Source organism: Geotrypetes seraphini, chromosome 16 (assembly GCF_902459505.1).
Source record: "Geotrypetes seraphini chromosome 16, aGeoSer1.1, whole genome shotgun sequence".
In the NCBI taxonomy this organism is placed as follows: Eukaryota; Metazoa; Chordata; class Amphibia; order Gymnophiona; family Dermophiidae; genus Geotrypetes; species Geotrypetes seraphini.
In genome coordinates, this window is record NC_047099.1 from 40,559,806 (window position 1) to 40,570,260 (window position 10,455).

The window sequence follows — 10,455 nt, forward strand, 5'->3', positions numbered from 1 at the left end:
ACAAGTACTGTCCAGCCAAATTTGGGAAGGCCAAAAGAAAGACCTGGAATGATCAGACACGTAGCCGAGTCTGATGCTGTTGGGAGAAGACTTAAAGGCTAGCAGTAGGATTTTATATTGATCTTGCAGCTCATGTTTCTTGACCAGAAGAGAGGAGACTGGGAGAATTACGGAGGAGCTTCACCGATGTAGATTGTAGCAATTGTATTTTCTTGATGGCTTTGAGCAGAAGTCCAATGTAGAGGGGATTACAGTAATTGAGTCATGAGATCATGACCACCGGAATCGGGACACAAAAGGGTGGTGGCAACCAAAGACTTGGGGCTGTTAATGTGGTACATGGCATAAAAATGTGTAAGGGAGCTGATCTGCAGTCAAAAAGTGAGGCGAGAAGAATCGTAATGCCCGTTGGATGTTGCCATTATATGTATGGCTGAAAGTTCATCTGTCCAAGGAACTTTTCAGGTAAGTAACTTCTATTCCCACCCCTTTCTGTTACTAGTTTAAGGAGGTAAGAGATGGAAGGCTTTAAGGAAAGCTGATGGCAGCCAATAGGAATTATGGTTGCGGCTCTTAAAAAAACAACAACCCCAAAGCTTGCAGCTGGAGGGAGATGCAAGGCAGACCTTTCCTCCTGCCTGCTGCTGGGTAAAGGCTGGGAGAGAGAGGGGCTGCTGGGAGGTTGAGGGAAAGATATTGGATGAGGGGCAAGAGAAGGAGTGATGGAAATGATGTAAGAGGGAGGGGGTGAAGAAGAGAGATTCTGTGCAGGGGAAGGAGAGGGGCAAGGAAAAAAAATGCTGAGGGGGGTAAGGGGTGAAGAGAGATGCTGCACAGGGGAATGAAGGAAAGGGGCAAGGGGTGAAGAAGGTGCATGGGAAGGAGAGGGACAAGAAAAAAATTGCTGATGGGGCAAGGGGTGAAGAAGAGAGATGCTGCACAGGGGAATGAGGGAAAGGGGGAAGAAGAGATGCTGCACAGGGGAATGGGAAAGGGGCAAGGGGTGAAGAAGGTGCATGGGAAGGAGAGGGACAAGAAAAAAATTGCTGATGAGGGGGCAAGGGGTGAAGAAGAGAGATGCTGCACAGGGGAATGAGGGAAAGGGGGAAGAAGAGATGCTGCACAGGGGAATGAGGGAAAGGGGCAAGGGGTGAAGAAGGTGCATGGGAAGGAGAGGGACAAGAAAAAAATTGCTGATGAGGGGGCAAGGGGTGAAGAAGAGAGATGCTGCACAGGGGAATGAGGGAAAGGGGGAAGAAGAGATGCTGCACAGGGGAATGAGGGAAAGGGGCAAGGGGTGAAGAAGGTGCATGGGAAGGAGAGGGACAAGAAAAAAATTGCTGATGAGGGGACAAGGGGTGAAGAAGAGAGATGCTGCACAGGGGAAGGAGGGAAAGGGGGGAAGAAGAGATGCTGCACAGGGGAAGGAGAGGGCCCTGGCACGGGGCTATCGCGCTGCTAATCCACCAGCTCCCACGTGGGTGGGGACAGAGCGCGTAGCCCCGCCTCCTCTCGGAGCCAACCTCCCCTTTAAGAGAGCAGCGCGCCAGGCCCTTTAAGCGGCCGGAGTCAGCTGCTCTGTCACGTGAGCGCAGGGAACGTGATCAGGATGCGGCTCGCGCGCCGGCTGCTGCTGCTTTGCCTTTGCCAGGCGATCGCCTGCTGGGGGGACTCCGAGCCCTATAGAAGGGAGGTGAGTGAAGTCTCAGTCTTGCACCCCCTGACCCCCATGTGATGGAGCTTGCTCGCTTACCCTCCTTTGCCCCAGGTGAAAGGCTCCGCATAGAATGTGTACAGTGCTGTGTACATCCGGGAGCTCTAGTCATTCCAGTGCAGAACTCCTCACTGGACCATCTTGCAAAATGCTGAATGTATTTTTTTTTTCCAGGGGATCTCAACCATCTCCAGTTAAAGACCCCCTTTTTTTTGTATCCAGGGTGGATCAGAGAGTTTTGCAGACAAACTTTTTGAATCAAGCTAAAATTCCTGGCTCTGGCCCAAGGAAGACTATCTCAACCTACGTCCCAGTATCATCCCTATCTGGTTGGATTGGTTTCCCTGAACTTTTATTTTGCAATTGGTAATTGTAAAGCAAATTAAAAATGGTATCATGAGTATTGACCACTTAAAGAACTTTAAATCAGAAACTTCTAACACAGACACAAATGAGCAGAGAGGGCAGGAAAAAACCCCAAACAATTCTAGGAGTCTCTATTAAAACACTTATCCTATATTCTTTGACAGGATTGGTTTCCCTTTTGGAAGTCCTGTGGATCTAACTCTTTCTGTCTCTTTCAAGAACTTTTAATTTCATTGGTTCCTCTTTGAGCCTTGAGGGTGCTGTCTGCTCATACAGGAAACTCAGCTGGTTTATAAACCAGCCTTATGATGCCCTAAACCACAAACAGGAGGAAGCCGTGATGGGTCTCGACTCTCACTAAGAGCTGTGTAGACCAGATTGTTGTTGCAACAGTTCCAAGGGTTGAATCACTCCCCCCGTCCCACCCCCTTATTTTTCTCCTTCCTAGCCTTTTTTTTTTTTTTGTCCTTTCTGCTGTTCAGTAAAGTTTTTACAGCCAATAAACACAAAAAGAATTATTAAAGGATGATGTCACTGTGTGTTCAAGATTACACGGGACTAAAGAATGACACGGGGACAAATTTTCCTCATCCCTGCGGGAACTAATTTTCCCAATCCGTCCTGGCGAGTTTTTTTCCTGTCTCTGCCCCTGCCCCATTCCTGCAAGCTCTGTCCTCATTTGCACAAGCCTCAAAATCCTAAGTAGCAACATTGTAGAGCTCAGATTGTGATGTCATAATGCCTCATTCCACCAATGGCTAAGCTCCATCCTCATCCGCACAAGCCTCAAACGCTTTCAAATCCTAAGTAGCAACATTGTAGAGCTCAGATTGTGATGTCATAATGCCTCATTCCACCAATGCTTGAGCTCCGTCCTCATAAGTAGCAACATTCTAGAGCTCAGATTGTGATGTCATAATGCCTCATTCCACCAATGCCTAAGCTCCGTCCTCATCCGCACAAGCCTCAAACACTTCAAATCTTAAGTAGCAACATTCTAGAGCTCAGATTGTGATGTCATAATGCCTCAAACACTTCAAATCTTAAGTAGCAACATTGTAGAGCTCAGATTGTGATGTCATAATGCCTCATTCCACCAATGCTTGAGCTCCGTCCTCATAAGTAGCAACATTGCAGAGCTCAGATTGTGATGTCATAATGCCTCATTCCACCAATGCCTAAGCTCCGTCCTCATCCGCACAAGCCTCAAACACTTCAAATCTTAAGTAGCAACATTCTAGAGCTCAGATTGTGAAGTCATAATGCCTCAAACACTTCAAATCTTAAGTAGCAACATTGTAGAGCTCAGATTGTGATGTCATAATGCCTCATTCCTCCAATGTCTAAGCTCCATCCTCATCCGCGTAAGCCTCAAATGCTTTAAAATCATAAGTGTTTGAGGCTTGTGCGGTTAAGGCAGAGCTTCCAGGAATGGGGCAGGGACGGGACAGGGAAATTGAGTTCCTGCAGTGATGGGAACAAAATTTGACCCCCCATGTCATTGTCTACACAGGACCTAGTGAAAAGAACCCCTGCTGTCTAAATGTCCTACCCAATGTCATCCTTGGCTTCTGAAACTCATCTTCCTCTGTAAAGGATGAAGGGTATAGTTTGATGCCGTCTTTCTTGTTTGCACAGGTGCATCTAAAGGTCGTTTCTGGTCCCAACGGCTCGCTGCCCAACCTGCTGCATGTAAGAGCAGTGGGGCACAGCGACGCCATCCACTATGTTTGGGGTACACTGGGAGCCCCCACTGTAGTTCTGGTATACAGCAACAGCAACGAGAGCACCTTGGACGTGAACTGGACAAAGCTCTTTTCCCCCTTTCCTTCGGGGGCTGTCCGTATCGAGCCGGCAGAGAGCATCCTGTATTCCACAGCCATCGTCTTCTCAAAGGTAAGAGGGTGGGGAGCAATAGGGCGCTGACCTTCTGCCAAGGCTATCGGGGAGATGCTACGCTCCCAGAGGCGGCTGCATGTTCATTTTTAATAATGGTAGGAGCCACAGACGCTGGTTTTTAATTGCGAATTGTCAGATGTTTTTCCTGGAGGGGGGGGGGGTGTTACATTGGTTGTGCAGCTCTTCAGAAGAGGGTTAGGGGTTCCAAAAGAGTCCTAATCTAGATGTTCTGTTGACTTGGCGATCCAGGTGACACCTGCGGAGACAATTGTCTCTGCGTATTGAATACTCAGTTTGGTTATTGTATAATACAAGGAAAAACCTTGAGGGGAGGGGTGGTTCCGTTCGGTTTAAAAATGACATGACTCGTGATATTAAATGGTGTATTGAAATGTCACTAAAAATTATTTTATATAAAGACTACTCTTTAAGCCCATTATATTAACGGGTGCTAGAATAGATGTGTCTGTCTGTGTTTCTTTATCTCTCTCTCCTTGGCCGCTGTCTGTATCCTTCTGTCTCCCCCCCTTCCACCCAAGCAAAGCTGTCTGCCCCCAGGACACACCTCCCCCCCCAAAGCGGCCCCCTTTCCCTCTCCCTAACTGTCTCTCCATGGCCCTCTTCTGTCTCCCCCCCCCCAAGCAAAGCTGTCTGTTCCCAGCACACCTCTCCCTATCTCTCCATGGCCCCTTCTGTCTCCCCCCAGCACACCCCTCTCCCTCAAAGCAGCCCCCTTTCCCTCTCCCTGTCTCTCTATGGCCCCTTCTGTCTTCCCCCCCAGAGCAAAGCCGTCTGTCCCCAGCACACCTCCCCCCCCAAAGTAGCCCCCTTTCCCTCTCCCTATCTCTCCATGGCCCCTTCTGTCTCCTCCCAGAGCAAAGCTGTCCCCAGCACACCTCCCCCCAAAGCAGCCCTCTTTCCCTCTCCCTATCCATGGCCCCTTCTGTCTCCCCCCAGCACACCCCTTCCCCCAAAGAAGCCCCCTTTCCCTTTCCCCCTGGCTCCTGGTATTGATCCCCTTCTAACCCTCCCCTCCATCCCGGCGTCTTCTGGCCTGCTCCTCTTCAAAGCAGCCTGCGATTGTGGTGGCCGGCTTTAGCGAACCTCGCAGGCTGCTCTCCAACTCGGTGGCACGTTCCCTCTGACGCGATCCCGTGCGTCAGAGGGAGCGTGCTACTGAGGTTGGAAAGCGGCCTGCGAGGTTCTTTAAAGCCAGCCACGATCGCAGGCTGCTCTGAAGAGGATCAGCGGCGGCGGCGGCGGCGAGTGAGGTGACACGGCGAGGACGCGGGCAGGCAACGAGTGAGAGGCAGCGGTGAGCGAGGGCGGGCAGTGACGCGCCGAGGACAGGGAGAGAGCACAGTCGCACGCCTTCAGCCCCCGCCTGCGCCGTGAGGTTAGACTGTTGCCACAGAAGCACACCTCACGGCGCCACACCGCACGAATTTTCGAGAGCGCATGCGCGCTCTAGCATTTTATTATATATGATGATGAATTGTCTGCATTTCTAGAATAAGAACATAAGACTAGCCATCCTGGGTCAGAGCAATGGTCCATCTACCCAGTATCCTGTTTCCAGAGTAGCCAATCCAGGCCACAAGTACCTGGCAAAAGCCCAAAGGAGTATCAACATTCCGTACAGAATCCCAGAGAATAGCAAGATTCCATGCTACTGATCCAGGGCAAGCAGCGGCTACCCCCATGTCTGTCTGTCTGTCTACGGCACTTCAAACATGGGAAACTCGTTTCTTTTATTTCAAATGATAAGTAAAGCATCAACTTGTACAAAAAAAAAAATCATCCAAATTATACAAGGGAGGTCCTTTTTTAATATTTGGTTGGGGGGAAATTTCGTGTCCTATGTGTCGCCTCTTTTTTTCCCCCTTTACAGATCTTCGAATATGATGACGGCAACAACACCGCAAACTTCTCCGGTACCTCCGAAAGCTCTTTCTACCCCGCGTATAACCTGGCAGACTTTGTCTGGGGCGACGTGAACAAGACCTTGAACAGCACAGCCCTGAGGGCCGAGTTCCAGGGTGTGAATGCGTCTGACCCGGCAAAAGCCTTTCAAAATGGAAGCGTTTCCTTCCGGGTGGGTTCGTCCTTCGTGCTTCCTCTTTTTCCACCTCCTCATTCAGGGCCTGAATTTTTATTTTTATTTTTTTTTTTTCTTTAAATTGAAAACGCAGCCTTGAAGGGGTTGCCATATTTTAACGTTCTCCCCCCCTCTTCCATAGGTCTTTGCGTTCGAGGAGGGCAGCCGCGATCCCATCGCCCCTCGCCTCCTTTACACTGCCAACTGTTCCAAGTTGGAGTTTGTGATAACTGAGGTGGCCCCTCGAGGCAAGAACTCTCGATTTGCGCTGGAGATGGTGACCCTGGAGCGGAAGGGCAGGCGGAAGAGTATGGATTCTGTCTGGAGCATAGATGATGAGTACACCCCCACGATTTTTGAGGTAATGGGGGGGGCGGGGAAAGGAATTCTGCGCAGTGAATCTGAATACCTTCTGTCCTGTTAGAGCGACACCCTTGGGGATGGTGAGGAGGGAATGGTGAGACTGTCTCTTTCATCACAGCTGAGGATAGAAACATAGAAAGATGACGGCAGAAAAGGGCCATAGCCCATCAAGTCTGCCCACTCCATTAACCCTCCCCAAACTACCCCCTAAGGGGTCGTTCACAGGTGGCATCACCTCTACACTGCCCTCGTAAAGAACTGACGTGGGCATCCCATTTTTTTCTTAAAATCTTGTATGCTGCTGGCCACGATCACTTGCTCTGGGAGTTTGTTCCAATGGTCTACCACGGAGCGGGGAACGGTAATAGATTGCGCACATGGGATCACTGAACCCCTGATGTTTCTGGTGTGCAATGGGGGGCGGGAGGCTTGTGCTTGTAGCAGTCTCCACACTGTGTGTCTAATTTTCTTCCCCCCCCCCCCTTATTGGGCAGATGGCACAGCTGAGCTCGGAGCTCCAGAACGATAGTCAAGTCCAGGCTTTCCTTCAGTGGAAGGCAGTGGCTTATGGCGACCCCAGCGGTGGCCGAGATGAGGCGGTGCCGTGCCAATATCACCGGCTGCAGAATGTCAGCGAGGCCTGGCCCCTGCCTGGCTTGGCTGTTGCCTTCTTTGGAGGGGATGTGAGGGAACATTACAGCGTGGAGGCCCTCAACATATCCTTTGGGGTTGCTGATGGAGAGTTTTACGAAAAGCACAATTACCTAATCTGGTGAGTTTAGAGACTACCCAAATTCTTGTATGCAGAGCTTTGCATGGGAATAACTGGTGAAGATGGTCTTGCAAAAAAATACTATGGCTTGATCTGTCCCTTTGTAGCAGAGAGGGGTTGAACGACATTGCACATGTGGGTATATATGTTACAAATATTCTGAATGTACATCTTTTTAATTGCTTCCTCCGCCTCCCATCTGTTTCCTCCCAAAGGTAATGTGATGACCTCTTGTGACCAACAGAAGGGTGCAGCTCTCTTTATAGCTATTACCAGCAGTGCTGTTTGCGCAACCATTAGGTGTCAGTGTAAGACTTTTTCTGTGCAGCCTACTGGGATGACCGCTTTTCAAGCTTTAATTTAGTAATCTCTAATGGAGACATGAGCAATCCTTTTGTAGCAGATTACTGCATAAGGAATGATGTCAAGTTTTGTAGCACAGATTGGGGAAAGAGCCGGAAGTCTTAGGCACTGTGACACTTCTTGTCATCGGCCACCACAGAGCCTTACTCCCATGGTTTGAAATGAATTGTATCCTTGCATACAAAAATATATGAAAACTTGCTTTTGTGGCTAATGGTAACTTCATGTTGTGTTCTTCCATGACTAGGTCGGCTCTACTGGGCTTTGGGACCCCGCCCAGGGATTCCTTCTCCACCCTGGTGATTGTCATCATGGCTGTGGCCCTGGCAACACCTATAGTGCTGCTGATTGTGGGTTTCATTACAATGTATATTCTGAAGAAGCAACGTTACTCTGACTATGAGCCCATTAACTGATGGGGACGGAGGCAAGAGAAACATGCTCGGGTGGACCCGCTAGGGAACACAGTTCTAGGAAGGTATTTTCGTTCTCCCTCTCCCTTTAAGATTTCAACCTTTGGTTGGGTGACGCTTTTGGGCAGGTGCTTCCTTCAACAGTTGGACTTTCTGAGAATCTCCTCAATCGAGGAACATCCCTTATAAATAGTTTTGAGCCATGCACTTCCTCTTTTGGTCTGCAAATGTGCTCAGACCGATTTATGGTGCAGAAGCCCTGACTAGCTGGAGAAGAGGTGTTTCCTCGTGGCACCAGCCTGTCTTGCTTGCTTAAGAATGACACAGAGCCGACGGCAGTGGAGATGAGCTTTGTCCCTGTCTCATTCTCTTAAAAACATCAGACTGCTATCACTATGTCAAAACTCCAATTTTAGAGAATTGGCACCTGAATTCAAGGATTAAAAAATCCGGCAGAAGTTGCTTTTGGATTTCAATGAACTATTTGTTAAATGAAATTCAGAGACTTTTCTATCTTTTAAATTTGTTTTATTTAATTTTTAATTTTTTATCTTCTTTCATTATTTCTATTTCTTTGATTTTTTTATTTTTTTTTTTGATCTTGGAAATGTATTATATGTTGTTATTACTTATTTTTAGTTTGTGAGCCTTCGGGACAGATAGGGTCGTTTTTCTCAAGGACCTAATTTCATTTTAGTTTGATACATTGTAAACCGCTTAGGTCAGTAAAATGCAGGAGCGGTAGATCGAATCTTAAATAAACGTAAACATCATTTGTTTTGTTTCTGCTGTCTGCAACATCCTTCCATGCTGTGCCCAGCTGCTCAAGCATCTTACTGTTACTGCAAAAGCTTCATCCATCGGTGCTGGCATCAAGGAACATTTCTAACATTTACTGTAAATAGACACTTCTTTTCCTGTTCATCCACGACCGTTTGGGTTCTCTTCTACACCTGTGTCTGAAAGACAATCCAGTTACCTTCCCAGATATGTAAAAACATAAATGACTTGTTTTTAAGCAGAGCTAGAGTTTGTTTTAATGGGATTATGGCTTGTGCTAGGTCTTTAACGAATGCTGCAGATTTTTGTTGCGTGATCGGGCCCTTGACTTTCAACCTCTCCCCCCACCCTACGTTTCCTCTTTTGAAAAACAGTGGCGCACTTCCTGTGGTCTTTGTCATTTCTCCTCAGCCACACGGCTATGGCTCTAGTAATGTCCTAGTAGGGAAAAGAAATGGCTCCTGCTCTATAGAGCTTACCCACTCTTACTGGACACAGAACCCTGATAAAGAAAGAGTATTCAGAAACATAGAAATTATGTTAAGACGAGGAGGAAAATAATAAAGCAAACCCAAGGAAGGTCAGCCCCTCCCCCACTCCTGCGCCCGCAGAATTTTCCATTCGAGCAAGAGGTGTCCACCCTAGTGCTTGATCCAAGCCCCTGTTTCTATACATCTGTCGTTGCAATTGGTTTAAAAAAAATACACCATCCTGAAACTGCAGCAGGCTCTTTTCATGTGGCAAATGTTCTGTTTTAGACCTGACAGGCAGACGGAAGGACACCTCACCTTGGCATATGACCAAACCAACAGCAAAAAAAAAGGCAAGGGAGGTGTCTCTTCAACCAATGATCTGTTTTATACCTGGACTAATTAAAAGTGGATTGAAATGAGGTTTCTCACTGCTGCCACGTCCCTCTTTCTTTCATAATTAGTGCCAATGTGATCGCTGTAGCACAGAGAGAGCCTTGAATTATGCATTGCTAAGTAAATGCTGTGATTTCCTCACCAGTTCAGCCATATTTAAATGAATATTGTTATCTGTGTTTCCCAAGTTGGTCTTGGTGTACTCCCGTGCCAGCCAAGTTTTCAGGATCTACACAAGGAACGATGGTGCATAAAATGGAGGCCGGGTGTGTAAATCTTATGCATAGTCACTGCAGATATCCTGGAAGCCTGACTGGCTGGCTAGGGGCCTACATCAGCGGTCTCCAACTCAAAACCTTCTGCAGGGCCACATTTTGGATTTGTAGGTACTCGGAGGGCCGCAGGAAAGAAATAGTTAATGTCTTATTTGAAAAAATGACAACTTTGCATGAGGTAAAACGCGTCCCGCTCTCACCTCCTCCAGCACTGGACACACGCACAAGCTGCACTGCCGCTAAGGGTTACCTTACGTTCTGGAACGTTCTGTGCACGATTGTCCTCTCCCCTCCACCTCACAATTGCGTGCAGACACAGGAAAGCGCTTGCGTGAGGTTACAGCAGTGAGGCGGGCAACGTTCCAGAACGTGACCGCCGGACCCTTAAGGCACAAGTTTTCCATAAAGAATCATTCTTTATAATACAGAGGGCCTCGAATTTGAGACCACTGACCTACATTATCTTACGATAAAACAATTTTCTTTCTTGCATCTGCTCCTTGCCCTGCAGCCATGGTCACGTTTTTATGCAGGGATTTTGTATCA

At 48.1% G+C, this 10,455-nt stretch overlaps 1 protein-coding gene across 1 annotated transcript; it reads left to right on the forward strand.

Moving 5' to 3' along the window:
* The first annotated feature begins 1,564 nt into the window (after window positions 1-1,564).
* On the forward strand, window positions 1,565-8,245 carry GLMP (glycosylated lysosomal membrane protein). The gene is made up of 6 exons (XM_033924910.1): window positions 1,565-1,693; window positions 3,719-3,976; window positions 5,871-6,074; window positions 6,220-6,438; window positions 6,935-7,212; window positions 7,823-8,245. The coding sequence occupies exons 1-6, from the start codon at window positions 1,610-1,612 to the stop codon at window positions 7,989-7,991; spliced, it is 1,212 nt and encodes a 403-aa protein (XP_033780801.1). The 5' UTR covers window positions 1,565-1,609; the 3' UTR covers window positions 7,992-8,245.
* The last annotated feature ends 2,210 nt before the right edge of the window (window positions 8,246-10,455 follow it).

Coding starts and splice junctions, on each gene's coding strand:
- GLMP (XM_033924910.1), top strand. CDS start 1,610: ATGCGGCTCGCGCGCCGGCTGCTGCTGCTTTGCCTTTGCCAGGCGATC. Junction 1,694..3,718: donor CCGAGCCCTATAGAAGGGAG/GTGAGTGAAGTC, acceptor TTGTTTGCACAG/GTGCATCTAAAGGTCGTTTC. Junction 3,977..5,870: donor CAGCCATCGTCTTCTCAAAG/GTAAGAGGGTGG, acceptor CCCCCTTTACAG/ATCTTCGAATATGATGACGG.